Source organism: Apteryx rowi, unplaced genomic scaffold (assembly GCF_003343035.1).
Source record: "Apteryx rowi isolate R43461 unplaced genomic scaffold, aptRow1 scaffold_487, whole genome shotgun sequence".
In the NCBI taxonomy this organism is placed as follows: Eukaryota; Metazoa; Chordata; class Aves; order Apterygiformes; family Apterygidae; genus Apteryx; species Apteryx rowi.
The window spans coordinates 107,160-128,188 of NW_020450746.1; the positions used below are offsets into that span (position 1 = coordinate 107,160).

The 21,029-nt window shown below is 36.4% G+C and overlaps 1 protein-coding gene across 8 annotated transcripts in view; it reads left to right on the forward strand.

The window, feature by feature from the left end:
• Positions 1-21,029, forward strand: part of PCNX1 (pecanex 1) — a 92,323-nt gene that overhangs the window by 17,400 nt on the left and 53,894 nt on the right. For 5 of the 8 annotated variants that reach the window (XR_003255648.1, XR_003255651.1, XR_003255649.1 and 2 more), the window contains exons 4-6: positions 363-408; positions 1,217-1,306; positions 3,109-4,809. Coding sequence is in view for 3 of the 8 variants with exons in the window: in XM_026078750.1 (XP_025934535.1) it covers positions 363-408; positions 1,217-1,306; positions 3,109-4,809 (1,837 nt within the window). In the remaining 5 variants the exon portion in view is untranslated. Of the gene's footprint in view, positions 1-362; positions 409-1,216; positions 1,307-3,108; positions 4,810-17,281; positions 17,415-21,029 lie in introns of those variants that run through there. The other 3 variants (XM_026078749.1, XM_026078747.1, XR_003255652.1) reach the window with 2 other exon arrangements.

Sequence of the window (21,029 nt, forward strand, 5' to 3'; positions counted from 1 at the left end):
CTTACTATATAATAGTTATTAGTCTACCACCACACATGTAGTTTGTTTTCTATATTAAGTATTTTCAAGGAAAACTCTCAGATTAGAAACTGCACGTTTAAAATTCATGTATTAAAGTCTCTATGCTCATTGGCTATAAAAATAATGCAGTGATGTGGTTGGATGCATAATTTAATGTCATCATGTTCACAGTGGAAACATTCTGAGGCAGAAAAGACTTTACAGCTGTTGTCAAAAGTTTTTGTGCCTTTGAAAATCTCCACTATGTGTATAGGCAAATACATGCGTTCCAACAATGAGAAATAACAGCTGTGTAATTTCTGAAAACTTACAGCTCTTTAAATGTAATTTCCTGTTTCTAGGTTGGATCTGGGTTATCTCGTCTGGGAACAGCAGCATCCATCAAAGGTGAGATTCTTTTAGTTACCATTTAGGATTATTTTACAGTAGCATTTCAAATCAATAATATTGTTTACTACATTGTTTCCAAATACTGTCTACCTTGTTTATCCTCAGAACTTTCTGAGGCAAGTATAGCATTTACTACCTGGAAGAAGTCTTCCTCAGAGTTAAGTTGACTTTTTCCTGCAATTCTGAGTTCCATGCAACCAGTGATCCTTCTGGTATTGTATTCCAATGACTTGGTATTTCTGGTTACTCAGCATCTAGCAAAGTTATTGTCCAGAACAGCCATTGCAAACATCTCTGAGAAGAAAAGATGTATTATTTGTAATACGTAAAGTTGCTATCTTGTAAACTTAAGCTGATAAAATGACTAGTAAGACAGAATAAAATGAGGTTTGAATTTTTGTCACCTTTCTGATTTTTTTTCTTTACCTTTTACATTTTCAGAAGTACTTAAATAAAAATCTGTTCCTCATTTTTATTGGCAGCTGTGCTAAAAGGAGTATTCAGATATATTTATCTCTAAGAATAGTCTTTACTTCCATCGGGTTCTGTTTAATATACTTCTCTTTATTCATGAAAGATCTGTGTAATTGAACAGAAGTTGGCTCTTATTCAAAATGAAACAAATGGTGTAGACAATTCTTTATCTCTAAAAGATCGGAGAAATATTGTTACTTGTAACTATTATTGTTCAACTCCAAATGAAGAAATAAAGGCAACAGTCTTGTTAGGTGAGAAATGTGCACTGTCTGTAGGTACATGAGTTAATATTTTGAGCAATAATACTCTTCTTTCTTAAAATTTACAGGAGGTACTGACACTGCAAAGACCTCTGATGATATCAGTTTAAGTCTTGGCCAGAGTTCTAGCCTGTGTAAAGAAGGGAGTGAAGAACAAGGTAAAATTTCTTCTTGCTGAATATTAAACATGGTATTTTATTACCAAAGACTCTGTTTAAGATGCTAAATAAATCCATGCAATTTGTTGATAGAATCTGGAAAGGGTATCTTGAAGCTCGCACTCTCTTTTTTTCCTAATTACTGTTAAGTTCCCAGGATGCATAGCTTGAATCTTTTAAACTTTATTCTTTGACTGCATGTTTCTTGTTCTAGCACTTTCTAGCAGGTAACAAGTATTTACTGTATATCTGCCCCCTTGCTGCTCAAAGATAGTCAGCTTGTTTATCTCTAGACTATGGTTCTCTGATACTAGAAGTGGCCTGGAATTCATGGAATTCAGTGCAGGCTAATATGCTTGGCTTTCCTGTACATCCAAAAGGGTGTTTTTTACATCAAGCGTGCTTTCCTGCTTTTCCTGTAAATAAGCCTGCACAGTGTTCTGTTTTTAGAGGTAGATTCTATGTAGCTAGACCATGTAGAGTTTTCTAATATAGAGAGTTTTGCAGTTGTTTCCTAATATGGAAGGAGGCAGCTACCTTGGGTTCTCTGCTTGTACATTTTTGTGTGGTTTTTTTTGTGGTTTTTAGTGATTTATTTATTTATTTATTTTATGTTTAGCTTTGTCATGAAAAAAATCTGCTTCAACTATAATGGAGCATAAAGCCATAGGGAAATCCTTTGTTTGGTGATTTAAAGCACCTTGTGGTGATTAACAGGAAGTTAACTATGGGAATACTGTAGTTCGTTTTGGCCAATCTCAGCAGACCATTAGATTTTTTTTTTAAGTGTATTTGGAGTCATGACTGCATGATTTGGTGCAGAAGGTATGTTTAAGATTTAGTGTTACAGGTAGCAGTGCTATGGTATTACGCAGCAAGATTCTACTTTCAACTAAGTAATGGAACTGTTTGCCAAGTCTCTTAAGCTACACATATGCTAATACACTGTACAAAAACTTTAGCAATTGTGGTAGCTCAATTTGGCCTCCAGATCTTCTATTTTTGGTGACAGCACCAAAAAGAAAAATAACCTGACTCCCAGTACTACCTGCATATGGCACTTTTACAAGAAAAAGCTTGTGACAGTTAACAATGATTCTGAGCAAGAACCGACAATAAATCCTCGTAATTTGCTTTAACAGCATGGGTTTTAGAAGTTAGGGGATTGGTTTTGTTAGAGCAGTAAGTGCTTGTTTTTGCAAAGCTGGAATTCAGCACTCTTCAGAAGAATCTCAGTAACTTCTCAGGCAGTTTAATTGTAGCCCTGATCAACCTGTGCCAGTGCCTGCAGGTCCTTGTTAACTGTGTGAGCTTATCTGCTATCTAGTAGAAAAGGTGATTTTTTTTTTTGTTTGGTTGGTTTTTTGTTTGTTTTTTTGGACTTCATATTTGATGTGATTTACTCTTATTTCCTCTAATCATTTTAAAGTTTTTGTGAGACAAACGCTTTACTGCGTGCAGGAGACTTGACAAAAGATAGGGTTAGATCGCTCTGTAAATAAACTTTGGGATACATAATATTGTCTGAGACATGTAAGCAAGAAGGAAGGTTGGGGATTTGTCAGAATTTGTGTTGTCTTTTATTAGCTGCTAGGTTAAATATGTTGTTAACAGCTTCTTTAAGGAAAAAAGTTGCTGTCAGTTTTGCTCAAATGCTAGAAAATCTTTTTTTAAGGGTAATTAATGCATAGTACTTCCACATGTATTTATCACTTTATTTACTTTCTGATATAAACAAGCAGTTGTAAAGCTAATTGCATAACTTGAACATTTTAAATATTTTCAATTGTATACTTAAACAGATTTGGCAACTGATCGGAAGCTTTTTCGTCTGATGTCCAATGACTCATTTGTCTCCATCCAACCCTCGTTATCCTCTGGACAGGATTTGCCAAGAGACAACAGTGACAAAGTGTGCCTCTCGAACAACCAGGTTGTGGACCAGTCTAAGTCTAGTGCGTGTGACACAGAAGTAGCTTCACTTGTAACTTTGCATTCTCACTCCTATAGAAAGGATCACAGACCACGAGGTGTACCAAGGACTTCTAGCTCTGCTGTTGCTTTTCCAGATGCTTCGCTAAATGACTTCCCTCTGTATCAGCAAAGACGAGGGCTAGATCCTGTCAATGAGTTAGAAGCTTCCAAGCCCCCTGCTGGATCCAAAGAGTCCTTGGCTGAGAATTCTTGCGTTTCAGGAGTTTTTCAACTAGATGACATTCTGAAAAGTAGTAGCCCCCAACCATTGGCCAAGAGTGGGAAGAGCAAATCCTTGAAAGCAGAAAAAAGTGTGGACAGTCTGAGAAGCCTGAGCACTAGAAGTAGTGGCTCAACAGAAAGCTATTGCAGTGGGACTGATCGTGACACTAACAGTACCATCAGTAGCTATAAAAGTGAACATACTAGCTCAACACATATAGAAAGCGTGCTGTCGGAGCATGAGGAGGAGTCTCCTAGAGAAGAAGAAAAGGACAGCAAGAAAAAGGACTGTGGTGTTGACTCAGAGGATGACAGTAGCTCTACTACTGACAAAAGGACTAGTAGTGAAAGGACTGCTGTTGAAGTGAGCACTAACAGTGGTGTTCAAGAGGCAAAGAGTTCTAACACATCTGATGAGATGCAGAATCAGAAAGGTCTCAGCGCTTCTGCTTCTGAAGAGGCCAATAAGAACCCACATGCCAATGAATTGACTACACAAGCTGACAGGCCACCTGGGAAGGCTGCTGAACAGGGAGATGAGCAGAGTGAGAAACTAGCTGTGTTAGTAGATTCCAGAACTTCTAAAGAAACAGGTGGAAAACAAAAAGAAGGAGATGTTCGACCAAAATCTTCTAGCTTAATACATCGAACRGCCTCTGCTCACAAATCCAGCCGGAGACGGACAGGAAAAAAGCGGGCTAGTAGTTTTGACTCAAGTCGGCACAGGGAATATGTTTCCTTCCGAGGTGTATCTGGTACTAAACCCCACAGTGCTGTATTTTGCCATGATGAGGACTCCAGTGATCAAAGTGACTTGAGCAGGACATCAAGTATGCAGTCAGCTCACCAGTTCAGCAGTGATAGCTCTTCCAGCACCACCTCCCATTCATGCCAGTCACCTGAGGGGAAGTACAATGCTCTAAAGACCAAATACATTACTAAAGAACGTGGGGGCACAGATGCTGAAAATACTCATAAAACCCACTTAAGTTCTGAAGGAATTAGCAAAAAACGATCTACACGTCGGACTTCTAGCACAAACAGTGCCAAGAATCGTGCCAGAGTATTAAGCCTGGACAGTGGTACTGTGGCTTGCTTAAATGAYCCAAATAGCTTAATGGCACCAGGTAACATAAAACAATTAACCACTTCAAAATCTGATTTGGAGGCTAAAGAGGGAGAGGTGCTAGATGAGCTATCTCTGTTGGGAAGGGCTTCACACTTAGAGTCAGTCACTCGTTCTAGGAATAGCTTACCAAGCCAGGCTACATTTCCTGAAGGAGAAGAACAAGAATCAGCAAGTGGAGGTAAGTAACTGAACTACCAGAAGTAATCTTGCCACATTTTGTTAATGAATCTGGTATGTGTGATTTAAGTTACAAGTCAAAGTGAGTAACCATACTTAGGCGACCTCCTGTTTCTTTGTTCTTGCCCAGTAAAACTGACAAAGCATTTCCTTCGTCTTCTCTTGGAAGATCTACAGAAATAGGAGTTGAATTCAAAGAAATGTTATGAAATCTATAGGCAGTGTTTTTATGGATTTGTTACTGGCAATCTTGGTTAACCAGAGCTGTATCTTACAATTGTGATCAAATAAGACATGCTCCACTGTATTGCTCAAAAATATCAAATTATATGTTAACAATAAAATCAGGACTATTTTTGTTTAAAAGACTGTGCAGTGTAGACAATTGAGAATATAGAAGTGATTCTTTGCTGCCTCTTAAATGATTTCTCCACCATGGCTTGAGGTGGTACTAAAAAACTCCTACCAAGCTGTCTTGAACTGTGCTTTTTCCATGATAGTCTAGCTACTAAACTAAATTATCCTAGGGATTTGATTTTGCTTAGCCTTGCCATTGTTAAAGTTGGCTGTACAATGTTGTTTACATTAGGATGGATTTTTTTTATGTCCTCATTATGAGAACATACCAGACTTCCTGTGCCAGAGAGAAGAATGCAGCTTCCTTTTACTTTCTATAATAATTACTTTGCTTGGCACAATGTGAGGAATAAGCTTACTTATAGTAGCTGATAGCAATACTTGTTGCACTCCTTCAGTTTCTGTTTTCAGTTAGCCAAACTGACTGCCTTACTTGAAAAGCTCTTTCATGTCATGGAAGTTCAGTGGGTTTAGAGGGTGTTTTCAGAGCAGTATATGATTAGTAATCATTTCAGTCTGACCTTTGGGATTGTTTCTTGGAGGAAATACATACCTGTGAATCTGGATCTTGTTAACTGAAGGGCACAAACAGTTTATATAATTGCATTTTCTATGAAGAGACAGGTATTTTGAAGAATGTGTAGCCAATTTACTGACTTTGCTACAATATTTAGACTGCCTAAACAAAATATTGTGACTGTCCTATCATAGAAGAAGAGTCTTCAAGTCAAAGTGAGGTGAGAAATGACTGATAGTTCTTTTCTGACACTGGTTTAAGAGCAAACTTTAAAAATAAATACAATTGCTTTCTGGGAAAATAATCATAAACATGACATTGTGAAGCTCTACTGTCTATTGATTACTGCTCAAATTTGACTGGTTTCTGACTAGCTCTGTTCTTTTCAGATACTTTCACTATTTAAAAAAAAAAAAAAGTAATTTAGATATGGGATTTCTTTCTATCTTTCTGTTATTTCTAGTAACAGACTTCTGCAGTACTTCTAATGAAAGAATCCAGGTTGCTCTTTCAGGACTAACTTTGCAAGCTGAACACTTGAAATGTAATTCTGTGTTGTTAAAATGATAGCTCTTTGACATATCTACTGGGAGTAAACTAGATTAATAAAAGGGCTTCTTTATGTATTTGCTGTTTTGACTCTATGCTCTCCATAGTAGCACAAAGTTTAATTTAATTTTAGTTTTTGTTATTACAGCTTAAAACTGTTTAGTGTCCTTTCTGATATGCAAGGAGAGATTAATATACCTTATTTTACTGAATGTGATAAACTTTATTTGCTCACCAGTTGTCAATAGTCTGAAAGAATTAGTACGTGACTAATCAATGTATATTACTAAATATTCTGATTAGACAAAAAAAAGTGTGATATAGTGGGGAGAAAACAGACACGCCTTTGTATTTAAAAGTAATCTTAATGATATAAAGTCTGTGGCAGCTTAACTAGGGAAGTCTTGCTGCTGTTCTCATCACAGTATTCTCCTAAGTCTCCCCTATAAACTCTCTTCTTTAGATAAACATCATTTTGAAGTTGTTAGTATGTTTTCTACATGGAGGGCAACCGAATGGTTCTTACCTATGGGCTTCAAACTGTATTTAAGAATCTGAGGTCAGGTTATCCAGACATGAAGATATTGAATGATTAATAACATTTGCTATATCTCATGTTTCCTATTACTGGTGGGATAGGAAATATTCCATTTATTATTGCAAGAAATGAATGTCATTCTGCATTTCTGAAAAGAGAAGAAAGATATCACATTTTTGTCTTTTGAATCATTGCTTGATATTTGTGCAGTCATGTCTAGCATCAAGCCACTATTATTTGAATTTGTTCCTATTTATCTAAATTCTTTCTTGTCCTTTTTTTAAAACAAAGACTAGTAGAAACCAAATTGAATTACTTATGAATTTTCTAATGGCTGTACTTTAATAGTTGCTTTCTTCTCCAGTTGTAACTGCAATTACTATTAATCAGAGAAAATTTTTTTTAACTTTATAGAATCTGCTAAGTTACTTTTTAAAGCCAGCATTTCCCCCTATTGAGTTGTCTTCACCCTTGGGAGTATTTTTAAAGACTTACATGTGTAGCATAAGTATACATCATACCCATGTACAGAAATTATTTCCAGTAAAAATTGAGTTTCTTTTCTTTTTTTTAATGTAGCAGATGAATTGCAGAAAAAGCTTGATTCAGATTATCATAAGATCAGAGGATATAGGTTGGACAGGAATCCCAGAGGTCATCTGGTCCAACCTCTTGCTCAATGAGTTGTTTTATGTTTTATAAAAATATTTTTTGAATTTCTATGGGTTGAATGTGTTAGCTTTCTGAAATAATAAATTAATCACAGATGCCCACTGGATAATCAGTACACTGATATCAATACCCCTGCTTTTTCAGTCAGCAATTATAGCTTTCTAATTTTCAAATATGATTTAAATTGATAATTGTAATTTTATTTTATATTTGAGTCTTTAGGAAAGTAACTAAACAGTACATTCTTACTTGCTCATATAACTATTAAAACATGTTTAATAATGGATATGGCCTCTAATCTTCTACTAAKCAGGAGGATGTACAAATTTGTATGTTATCTTTCTTAAACAGATACAACTTAGCAGTTTCGTTTTTATGTTATTATGCCAGGAGATAGTGAATGACTCATTTTTTTACAAGATAGCTTGTGTATTTGAATAGAAATTGAAATTCATTAAAGTGTAGACAGCACTTGACAAACAGCACTTGAAAAATTTGTAGATAGATACATTAACTGTGGTGGATGCATAACAAATCAAATGGAAGATGTCTTACAATAATTAGCTGATTTTTTTTTTTCTTGAACAAAGAAAGTACTAAGAGTAGTTAGTGAACTGGTGGGCCATGGATTGGATTTCCAAAAATGTTTAGATTCCTAAAAGTTTGGAAAAGTGTCTAGTGATACGTGGAAAATATCACTAAGATATTTTCCTGTGCCTGGTTTCTGTCAAATGTGTGCTGTTTCTAGATCTCAATTTGTAAAGATTTAAAGAACCAACTTAATGCAGTATATGACACAGTGATGTTTTGTAAAACTAGAGCTGACCTCAAAAGTTAAGTGTTCTCCCCAATTCTATATTAATTATAAAAGATGCACCCTTTAAGTTCTTGCTGTCTTTTACAGCTTGCTATAATTTCAGATTTTAACGGACTTATTTTTTAGATACTTGAGTTGCATATTATTCTGGAAGATAAAATTGCATGTAATACTGTTTTTCCTTTTGTGCCTTGTATATCTGTAATACTGAAGTAACAGCTTATGCTATTCTTCTGTATTGTGTGGTTTACAGTGCATCTGTACAGGTGGACAAAACTGTGAACCTGGATTAGAATCTTGTCTTTTCTATGACATATGGAAACCTGCTCATCTTTTCAGTCTGAGTGTATTTGTGTGTGTGTATATATGTATATGCTTAGTGTATCTGCATGTAATCATTAGACAATACTCCTCTCTAAAGCTAAAAACAGAAGTTAGGAATTCTCTGATATGTAGCAAACTTATCATGTCAGCTGTTACCAATATATCACTTTTTTCCTACTAAGCATATGTTACATAGTCTCAGCAGTTTGTGATGGTTACTTATTTTGCCTGTGTTGTAGAGCTCTTCCATGCTTCTGGTGGCTTTAGGTTCACGTGTTTTCTGTGTGTGGAATTAATACAGTTCCACAAGATGGGGTTTCTGATCTGTTCTTTGGGAATCTGATTATCCACACTCAAACTGCTAAATCTGTTTTGCACATCAAGTCAAACTCTGAATTTAGAAATGGTAGAAACCATAAAATGTGCAATTTTAATGTAATTTAGTTGTGTGTATGCCAGCTGTCTCTATTCACATGCTCGAAACCGCTGCCATAACTGGATCGAATTAAGCAGATTAGCCAGTAGAAAGGACTGTTTTGCATTTGAGGTTCTTTTTTGGAACCTAAAAACTGTATTTCACTCCTGGTTCTGTAAAGTCTTGATTCAAGATGTCAACCAGCAGTGTGCCAAAAGGTACGCAGTGTTTGACTCAAGACTGAAATAGAAATTTGAATTTTAACCCTTCCCAATATTTTACTTTGGAAGCTTAATGTTCTTGTGGCACTGCTGCTTTGTGTAATGAAGTAAAGGCCGAGTTTACAGATACACCTCTTTGATTTTGGATCTTTTGTTATCTTAGTAGAGCTGAGATGTAGCCATTCAATCCTTAAAGATGTAAACAATGTTGGGAGTAATGTATAAGGCAGAAGTGGAATTCTGCAGCCTGCAGTTTTGGAATTTCACACTGAAATAACACTTAGAATGACTCTTGTATCTAATAAATCATTAATCACTATCTAATAAAGCAAAATGCAGTTTAAGTATAGCATTCTGTGTGAGAACTCTGTCCTGCTTATTGCTGCTTTTTGTAAAAGGATTTTCATTACATGGCTTATGATCAAAATAATTGTCATCTTTCCTGATGTTTTGTGGTTCCATAAGGAAACTGTAGTGAGATCTGTAGGAACTGATTTAAAAAAAAAAAAAAAAGTAGATGCCAGGTTTTGTCCAGCTCAGAGCAGTGAATGTTGAGAGTCAAGAATGTGTGTAGTTGCTTGCCAAAAGCCCTGAGTAGTATTTGTAAGAGAATTCCTTTTACTTGATAGAAACATACTCCTTTAGAGTACCAAGCAAAGAATAATAGATATTCTGCCTAAAATCCTGCAGGGCTATGTATGAACTATGGACTATGATAGAAATTCAGGATACTAGATGAAAAATGCATGCCACATTACTGCATTTGCTAAGGGGAAGTTGAAAATTAAGTGAAAAACACTTTATCTGTTGTTGTTTGTTTGTTTGTTTTTCTGGGGATGTCATTTATAAAATTTGACTGAAGTCATGTACTCTCAAGTTCCCCAAAGAAGCAGTTCTTTTAAAATGCCTTGAATCACTGAGAAAGTGAGATATGTCTTAGGCTGGCAGTGTTTGTGCAACTTTTCTTGCAAGTGTATGTGTTTGTTTTTTTGGGTGGGTTTGTTTGTTTAATTTGATTTGGAAAGAACACTTGAACTTCATTGACAAAGAGCATATATTGTTGATAAACTTCTAGATTATTCATCTCAAGTGAGTTGCGTAAGAATTTTTGACACTTGGTATAAACCAAGCTGCGTCTACAGTTAATTTAAAGTCACTTCTTTCATGCCTCTTTGCAGATGTACCTGGGTTTATTGTTATGTGTGCAGCCAAGAATAGTTCCTGAGAGCTCCCTGTGCTATAYTGGAAGTGTTGAACATTGCTGCCAAATGTAGCTGTGGGATGCAATTGCAGGATGTACAGAAGTTGTCTAACAATTAACACTTGATGTAGTTCAGCCCAATCAAAACAAACATTATTTTCTATGTATGATACTGAACACCTTTTATGATGGAAAGGCCTTATGTTCTAAAGATTTACAGACTTTTTTTCCCCCTTAAGATGAATGAATCAAAGTACAAAATCAGAGTGAAACATTTCATTAAGATTAACGTAAGGTATGAACATAGTCTGCTGCATGAATATATTACTGGCTATTGATATCTACATTCCTGGATAAAGTGATTCCTGGATGTAGGGACTGCACTGGGCAGACTAGGTGATCATTTTAAGTCTTTGACTGTAAAATCTGTCAATGTTACAGTCCAGAAGGCTGTAACAAAGAAATATATGTAACACTTGCTGTTTCTAATAGTGAAATAATGCAACTGAAAAACTAAAGTAGAATAACCGAGGTTCATAATTCTCTTTGGTATTAATACAGAAATTTGTCTATCAGACTTCAAGCTAGCATATAAAAACGTTTGATTTGGTATTMAAAACAGATGGTTTCATGGTCATCGCTATTCCCTGCTTGAAAATGTTTTTCTTTCATGGATTGTTGTAGCAACTGTGGCTTGATGTAACTGTAAATATTTCTCCAGTCTCTTCTTAAACTTGTTTTTTCATGCTTCAACCACAGCAGTGGAGTCTTGRGCTTTACTCCCCTTGTTTCTCTTCTAATTTTCTTCTGTGTGACTAGCTTTCCTTTCTAAACTGTGTACTGTTTTCCTCTGCCCTGTTTTCCAGCAGAAGTTTGTATCTTAAGGAGATGTCTCTCAGCTTTTCAGTGTTTTCCCCTTTGCCCCCATCTCTCTATTTTTAGCTTTCTTCAGAAATTGTTGCTAGGTATGTTTATTAAATGTACACAAGTTATTGCTATAAGCCAATGCTTTTTTTCTGATCGGGGAAGAATAAGAAATCTACAATTGTAGGTCATATACTGATGTATAATTCATGGTGTACTAATAACGGTATATTGAAGGTATGGACTGAATTGTTTGTTTCTTTCTACTCAAAAAGTTTCTGCCGCAGCTTAAATGGAACATCTTACAAGTATGCTTTTTAAAATAGAGTTTTAAAGCATGCAAGAATCCACACAGATGATAAACTTACAAATGCCTCAACCATGAGAAGAGGGTTGTTAACCAATAAATGCATGTGTATAGGAAACTAAGCTTCATTAATTCTGACAGTCACTGAACGTTTTATTTTTACACATTTCCATCACTGCTGAAGAAAGTATGGGTTCTCTCAGATTTCCAGCCCAAAGGAGACCAGATGTAGGTGCTTGATCAAGAAGTGTGAAATTTCAGTTATTTGGTTTGGCAAAAATGTGTTCAGTGTTAGAAGACAGATTTCATTGCTTCTGTGAATGCGCAAGCCATATGCCATTTGTTTCAGATCTTGCTGAGAATTTGTGGGACTGGTCCTTACAAGTAGTTGAAAAAAGTTAGATAAGAATTCCCATTTGATAGAGAAATAGAGTATCCAAAGGTCATTCATTCAGGTTTCATGCAGAAGTTTAACTATGTTTAATCTGAATAATGTTCAAAACGACCTAGACTTCAAGTAATGTGACTCTTCTTTCCTGAGAAGAGTGAGAGTGTRGTGTGGCAGGGGCGGTATTGTGCTCTCATTGTGTGTGGTGTGTGTGTGTGTGTCTGTTTTGGTTGTTTTGTTTTGTTTTTTTTGGTAAAAGTCTGCAATTTTTTGTCCTTAGATTTCTGGCTTTTCACATTAATACTGCATCTTTCTTACCTCCATACCGGATCTTCACAGGAATTTTCTAACTTGGGAAGAATTTCTCCGTATTTCAGAATTAATCTGAGGCATTGGGTTTGGCATGTTTTGCTTAGCAAAAATTAATGGGCCCTGTTAATGCAGTACAACTTAGAAAATCGCTTTTTCATCTCATACTTCTTCAATTTCAATTTTCAAGTTTGTGGTGAAAACAATGATACGTAACTGTGTGATGCCATTGTAAATGTCTGTTTTGGCTATTAAGAAGTGTGACTGTACCTCTGTGAAAGAAAATATTTGTATTTTATATTTCTTAAAGCTAGTTGTATTATATATTGCAGTGTATGACTTAGTAAGTCTTCAGGTCTGTCTCAGACTTCAAGGAACTGTAGAGGTTTTCATCAAAAACACTTGTGTATGTGATAAAGAAAAAAAGTTTCAGAAAGGAATAGCCCACAGGCATGAGAGTTCGAACTGTGTTCAGGTATTTCCAGCTCTCTGATAGAGGGATGTGAATTGCAACTGTTATAGAACTTTCTCTGGGATAAGTTTTAGTCCTTTTATTGGGAAAGTAGCATCACAAATGCATGATGATGAAATGATATCCTCACAACCTTCTGAGTGCTAGTTTGGCCTTCTTCCAACCAGAAATATAATGAAATAAAAAAATATGGATTTTAACTAATCCATGTCCATATGCATAGTTGCATTAACCAGTACAAAATTTGGAACAGTCTTTTTTTTCTTCTGATATGGTAGTTTAAATTTTTGGTTGGGATATGTTACCTAGAGTAACTTAGTTTCATAGATGTGATAAATTTCCTCAAGAATTAGTTTAATTAAATTGGTAGCTGTGTGCACTCCAAGCCGTAGTAACTAGTATGGAAATTTAAGTTATTACTTGTTCAATTTCATCTGTGGATAAAACCTGAGTACGGACACAGTCATAGCTTTGGACCTTCTTTTAATGAGGGGGAAGGGGTGTGGGGGGAAAGCAGCAATGGAACTGTTTCTGGAGAAGGCAGGAATAAAATATGGTTAAGTTTAAAGGGGAAGAAGTAGTAGAGAGTTAAATGGAATAAGTCTACATTCTCCCACTTTGTCACTTTTTTTTTCTTTTTTTGTCTTTATAAGAGTTTGGGGAGGGAGCTGAGAGCCTTTCCTCTGCGAACAGTGATAGAGTTCCATGGCTGAAGATTCTGGGTGAGRGAATTCCCAGGTGGTTTCAGTGGACTATATTGTGTTGCAAGCCTCCTACCCTTTATTTTTCCTTCTAATGGTTGGAATGGGTGCCTGAGGGTTAAGTTTGTCACAAAGTTGTCATTAGGCCTCTACCTCTTTTATTATATTGAYCTCTGAGAAGGAGGTTTGTATTTCTAGTTTGTGCTTTGTGAACTTCAAATCCTGATTTTTTTTTTCCCTCTAGAACAGATAATATAGGGATCTCAAGTACATATGAAAATTTAAAGTGCAAAAGTAATTCATACTTAAATCTCTTAGTACTAGTGAAATGTAGTATTTAAACATAAATCAGAATAGAACAGAAAAATCGGAACACAAAGAACAGCAACATCGCTTTATGACATGAAAGGCTTACCTTGCTTAGCTGGTTTATTTTAAAAAGCAAGCAGGAACTGTCAAGGTACAACTTATGGGTTTTTTTGTCCCTATTGGATTTAAATTTTGTACATGAGTACAGGTGTTGGATCTTCCCTTTCTGGAATCTAGAGTAAATGGTTGTAAACAGCAGCATCGGATAAGTGTGAATCATACCAAGTCTAGAGATTTATTTTAAAAAATATATATCCTACTGAGATACTTTTGTTTAACTTTTTTTTTTTTTAAACACCAAGCTTTATCTTATTTGGTAAATATTAAAAGAAACTTTTGTTTGTAAAAGCTATTTCCTTCATGGTTAAATTGCTTTTAGAGCATGATAAAGGTTGTTTTAGGAGCTTTGCCTTGTATCCTACTGGTGAATCAAAGAGTAGCTAAGCAGGGTGAGCCTTTCATGTCATAAAGAGTAGGTGTACTGCTGAGGAGTTATTGTTAAATCCTTCTCATTAAAGACATATAGAAACACAAATTRTACCTTTAAAGTCGCTTGGGTTTCCATACTGGCATAATTTTTTTTAAATTTGTGTGTCCTTTAGAAGGAATGAGTAGGTTGTTTGGATTTCTTTTTTTTCCTATTTGTTTTTTTGTTTTGCTTTTGTTTTTGTTTTTTTTAAACCCTCAGTTTGGTGGCTTTCCACACTTACATATATGTGGTCTTTCAAACAAACCATAATCCTTTCTGCTCAGCTGGCTTTTTTTTGACTTTCTCAATCATGGTTTCGGCGTGTAGCTTCTTGAGGGGTTGCATAATGTTTGCAGACTTAGAGCTATTGGAGCTGAGAAGTTTTGTGGTCTTTTCAGAAGAACAAATAGACTTACTTAGTGGTCCTGAATGTCACCATCTGCATTTAGGAGGAAAGCATGTAGAAGATGTGTATTGAACAAAAGCTTTAAATCACCCACAACCCGCACCCACACACCCCCTGCCCCGCAGATTATGTGGAGAACTATACCAAAAAACCTCTTTTTATTAGGTTAAAGTTGAATAATAAAAAGCTAGGAAATGCCAGAATCTTTTCCCTGTGTAGCTTGAATTCAGTCCCTAAGTGCATATGAATTTTGATTTGAAATATTTTTCTTTTTCTGGAAAAAAAGAATTTTTCAAACATACTTAAATCTCACTTTCCCCTCAGGGCACTGCCTCAGACAGTGCTTGAAGCAGACTTCCTTTAGTCATAGATCTGAGCTGTGTAGGAAGGGCCTCTAGTATTTCTAGAATCTGGGCTTCACTTGTTGCAGAAAGTGACAGGTTTAATGAATAAAGGGGACATCAAAAAAAAAAAAGATGTTTTTCCTGTTAAGTATGTTACCTCGAAGGTTTGCATTTGAAYGCTGCCTTTGCTAAATAGTTGCTATGCAATGGTAATTAAGATGCTCACATTTCAGTTAAGCTCAGTCATTCTGTTCTTTTTGTGGTGCTCAACTATGGCCTGACTGTGCATGGACTTCCTACTGCATCTGAAGTCAGTGGAAGCTGTGTTATCAATTTTTATGTGCTGATATATACACTGGAAAAATTAAGCATTGCAAATTGGCTTCTAAAGTTAGTGTGTGACTTTAATCTCTTGTGAGTTAATTTGATCCACCAGAAAAAAGTCAGRATTCATGCTACCTTGTTTAATGTGCTTCACTTTCTCAGTACTTCAAATATAACAGCTATAGGAAAAATCCTTGAAGAAATTAAGAATTCTTGCTTTAGAGGATGACTTGAATAGGTTGTATATTAAAATAAAGCTTAAAGCTATATATTGAACCGCAAGARTAATAAATTGAATTCTTGCTGAAATATACTGAAAAGAAGTTCTCTTCATGTGTAGAATGAAGCAACAGTTGTGGAGGGACGAGGGAGAAAGTGGGCAATCCTTTTGTATACTTTCCTTGAAACCTATGGGACTGAATTAAGGATGTCTAATATAAACTTTGACATTTTGCTAATGAAATGCTTGTAACCTTTATATTGGTCCTAATGTTATCTTTTCATGTAGCTTCCTAGATTTCAAAGAAAATGACAGATTGAAGTTTCATTATACAATATTCACTTGATAACCTATGGGTAGAATGAGACTCTAGCTTGTCCATGCGGTCTTTATTGCTTGTGCTGTGGGAGTCATGCAGTAGTAGGTTGTCATTCCTTATAGACTAGTGTTAGAGCCAGGTGACGTTCTTTGCTAGTAATGTTTGCAAGTTTAACTGACAGAAGTTTTGTAACTTGGGAAACGTGCTTAAGTCAACATGGACTATTCTGACTGTGATCCTTTTGCCCCTCCATAAAAAGTTTTGTTCCCTCAGTGTTTTCTCTCTCCATTTTGGCTTGACACAGTCCTTATTTTTCTAACTCTAGTAATAGGCTTCCTGTCTACCAAGCTGTGATTTCCAACCCCTCCCCCTCCGCCCCCCCCCCCAAAGATTTTGTTCCTATTCTTGCACTGGCTTCGTGTGAAACTTTTTTTTCCCCTCCTCCTTCTCCAGTTGCCTGCCAAGACCTGTTTTCCTTCTCTTTGTGACCCATCCATTTGAGCTCTCTAGTGYTCTGCTTGGGAATTGGAGAGTAGCTTCCTTGGCTCAGAGGAAGGTTCTTTGGGCATATAGGCACACCATGAAGCAGTCCAGCTCTGAAGTTGCAGAGAAGGTCCTGTTTAGACTCAGGCGGGGAGCACAGGGGGAATTTGACTGTAAAAAGTCTAAGGTGACTCCCCTGAGTATATACAAGCTGATTTTTACAGTGTCACTTTACAAATGGACACAACCTGCTGTATTTTTTTTCTTTGGGGGGGGAGGGGTTGAAATAATAAGAGACAAGCCTTAAAAAAAATTGATTATCAGGCTTAATCTCAATCTCCTGCTCCAAATCATAGTGTCGCTAGTATAAAAATGAGTRCCCTATTCAGCACCAATGTCATTTTTGTCAAATTTGTCCCCTGAAGAGATGTGATTGTAATAAGCTTCAACCCTACCACTTTGGCAGAATTGTAAAACTGAGAGCAGATTTTTATGGTGAGGAGTGGCAAACGGCCTTACTAGGTTGTCCTCTGAGTTTTTCCTTTATCTGTTAAATGAGAGAGATGGAGAGATCAGTCTGTCTCTTCCTGCCCAGTGTAAAAGGAAGAGTTTGGGGATATCTAACTCTTTTTTGCAACTTGGCTTTTTGGATCTGGGAAGAACAAAGTAGGCTGTATATTCAAAGCAAAATCTACATCTTTACTCATAATTATTCTCTGTAATCCTGTCTGAGGCAGGTTACTTGAGTAGTCAGTGCATAAGCTACTTTCTTGTTGCAAGTCAAGTTCATTAACTTGGGGAGGGACAGGGGGAAGAAAGGAGTCTTAAGTTACTGTGTACATAACTAGGATGGGTTCTTATTTGACCTGAAGTCTGTCTTGATGCAGCAGCACAAGCCAGCGAGGAGACTGTCACATTTCGCCGTGAACGCAGCACATTTAGGCGTCAGGCAGTACGACGCCGGCACAATGCAGGGAGTAACCCTACCCCTCCTACATTGCTCATCGGATCACCCCTCAGGTAGGGTATCTAAATGTTCCACCATATTTAGCATGCATGCAGCAGACCACTTCTCCCCACACCCACCAGTGTTGCCAGAAAAGCACTTTTTTCTTCCCTTCCCACCATAACTTCCTTGAGCTGTCACTGCATGTCACTGTGGGCTTGTTGAATTGTGCATGTATATGTGGCACTATTTTAAAAATGAACAGGATAGCCAGTCTCTAACATGTTACAGTTGGTTTCAGATTGATAACAAAATGAACTAATGCTAACAAACTTAGACTCTGTGTTTTCTCAGTTTTAACAAATACTTTAGAAGTTCTTGCTTTCAAGCGAGGAGAAGGTCCCAAGAAAATACTGTTGTTCGTTACTCCTCATTTTGTTCTTCTCTTTCCCCTAGGAAAGTAAGCATTAGGGATAGTAACACAATCACTTTGCAACTCTGTAGATGGTGAGAGATGAGCATTATAACAAAATGGCATACCATTATAATGAGCTATATCATACCTGGAAAGCTCCAAATCTAAAATGCAAGTAAAGCATTGTATAAACAGCCTGCAACTATTTCCAGCAGAAAAGAAATAACGAACTAATATAGTGATGTTCTTGTTATAAAACCACAATATTGCTCAATATTAAATCTAATCGTGTAGCACTCTGCATGCCTCAGCAGTATATACTATACGCATGTATCCCAGGGCTCCTTAAGCTTCACTTGCTCACTTGGTAACAATATTGAGCCTAGTGATATGTTGCAGACAGCAGCACTCTGTGTTCAGTCTGTCAGCCTGAGCAGTAGAGGCAGCAACCATGGTAATGTAAAAAAAAAAAAAAAAAATTTTTTTCTTAATTTCAATCCCATGGTTGCCTACAGCATTGGAGAATGTGGCAAGCAGAATATTGCCCTTAGTCAAAGGAGCACTCCCACATCCATATCCAACTAACTCTTCCTCCGGTTACATGACAAATATGCAGAAATAAGAGTATACATCGTATATTCTTAACCATCATCTGCCATATGCTAAGCTAACTTTTAACAACAGGAGCATTCTGGTTTTGCTTTTCAGTAATATTTTTGCCTATTTTTAAACTGGAAAAAGCTATAGAAATATGAGCAAATAAATTCAGGAATCCTGCTGTAACAAAACAAAATACTTCGAAATACAAAAATAGAGGATGGGGAGGAGTTTTGTCATCTTTGTGGCACCACCGAAATAATCAGGGACTGAATTTCTACATTGTCCTTGGGCAGGAGGATTGCAAGAATGGTACCTAAGATCTAACAGATCAAGGATTGGCTTTGGCCACATCATGGACTGAAATTAGTAAGATGTGTTTTTATTGGTTAGTGCAGTATGTGGTAGTAATTAATCAATTCAGATAAATCTTTTTTTAAACTTCTGATCTTGCTTAAACATTTTAAGTTAGTGAATTACTTCRTAGTAAGGGATGTTGCAATAATTTTTGCATTCTCTTGCATCACTTGTTCTGCTCACTCTGTCTCTCRCTCTCTTAGGATGGTGGTGCAGTTTTGTCTCTTGGTGTATAAGAGGTTGTACAAACTAATTGGAGAGAAAGTAATGAGTTTTCTTTCTCCTAGACAAGTAGAAAGTGAGGCAAATGAAGGACTCTGGTTTAAACTAAGATTGACCCCTGCCCCCTTTKCACATGCTAGTGCAGTCATTAAGGTTCCCCAGGTCTAAATTGGACTTCACTGTGAGAGCATGAGAAAGCTGAATTTGGTAGAAGTAACTTCTTATTCAGACAAGATATCTGAGCATGAAAAAAGGAAGTAAATGTTCCGGCCAGACATCATCTTTGTGCATCTTCCCATTATCTGAATTTGTTCCTTTCTAAATAAAAACAAAGCTTAATACTTTGACCAGCTATCTGGAAGAGATGCGTATTATCATAAATACTTAGACATACACCCAGAATCACTGACGGAGGTTACTTTGCTCAAAGCATTGTTTGACTCAGCATTGTGATGCTGAATGACCGTCCCTTGGTGTGGAGTTCCCTTATCTTAGTCTGTGTCAAGTTCCCAAACAAATGCAAAAATTCTTTCAGATTTGACAAATCCTATTTGAATTGCAGAGTGAAATGTGTTTGAAAATCTGTTTTTGTTCAGATTTGTAAATGAGTATTCTGAAAAAAAAGTTTGCATTATATGGGTGACTTAATTTTAATGGGTTTTTGTGTGCTGCTAGAAGAAGAAACCCTTCAGTATCAGTAAAGTATGAAGTAAGGTATGAAGTGCATAAGGAAGAAATGTGAAGTAGTACAGGAATTCTTAGCTATTTTGAAAGGATTTTATTAGATGACTATCACTGCAAATATACAGGCATTTCTGGTATATGCTAGCGTGAACTGCCTCAGTCTTGTTCCTAATATTGCTAATTCATATGACTTCAGATGTTAAACTTCTAACACTGTTAGATTTACTGATCTTTATTAGACCTGATATTACTTCTTTCTTATCCTTGCCACAAAAATTCAATCTCCTAATTTCTTAACTCTGCCATTAAAATTGGATATAATCGGGATAGCCCCTTAAGGCCTGTTGATTTCCACCTGAATTTTTCTATCCACCATTACAAATACTTTTCCCTTCTATGAAATCTTTAGTAAAAGATATGATGGTATTGTATACCTATTTGCTTGGCAATGAAAGATGTTTTAAAGTAAAAACCTGGTCTAGTAAATTCTGCTGGTTTTGACACTAAACTAGACACAAGTGTACTTTAACAAAAAAAATGCCACCCTGCTTTCATCCTGCTTAAGTATCAACAGTGTTCTGGGCACTTCAAACATAAATATGCTTCAGCATCCCTTGTACTTAATGATGTATGCATGTGTGTCTGATATGAGAACTGAGTGGACTGTCTCAAGTAGAATTTTATTTTTAGAAATTTGTAATTAGGCAGAGAATAACTGTCTGTGTATCCATGCAGTCTTCTAATAACAATGTTCTGCCTTTATCCCCCCCCCCCCATTGTGAGAGGTATGGATAACTACTGAACGGACAACTTGTATTTACCTTGTGGACAACTTGTATTTACCTTGCGGTATTTAGCTATCCTTTAAGGGAAAGCAGTGTTGTTTAGCATTGTTATGTTGCTGATAATACTTAAGGGAGACAAGGAAGGCTGGTGCATCTGTGAGCTTCCTTAGGGCTTCTGTTGCCATGCAGCTCACTGAGCTTGTCTACAGCAGCAAAATACTGATTCAGATTCAGATATATCAGAATATGGTAATGATGGCTTGCAATTTTGTTACCTCATCAGCTGTGTGCATGTCTGCTTATCTTGCATGAGCTTTTCTTAACACCTATTCTTGTACCTATTTTCATGGGKTTTTTTTTCTCCCCAGTGGTATTCTAACAAAAGAACTGAAAAGCAAATGTTTTAGAAACTCTTCTATTATAAGCAAGTAAAACACCAGATAACCCTTCCCCCAACTCTTAGTAAGAYCTTGTTTGTTTAGTTTCCTCGTTTGCACACTGTAGAACAGCATCATGCTGTATTCAGTGAAATGTTAAAAGCAATAGGTGTTACAGTTTGTGTTCTTCATCACAGAGCACAAAGGAATGGTCTAAGATATTTTTCATAATAAACCCACAAAATAGAAATC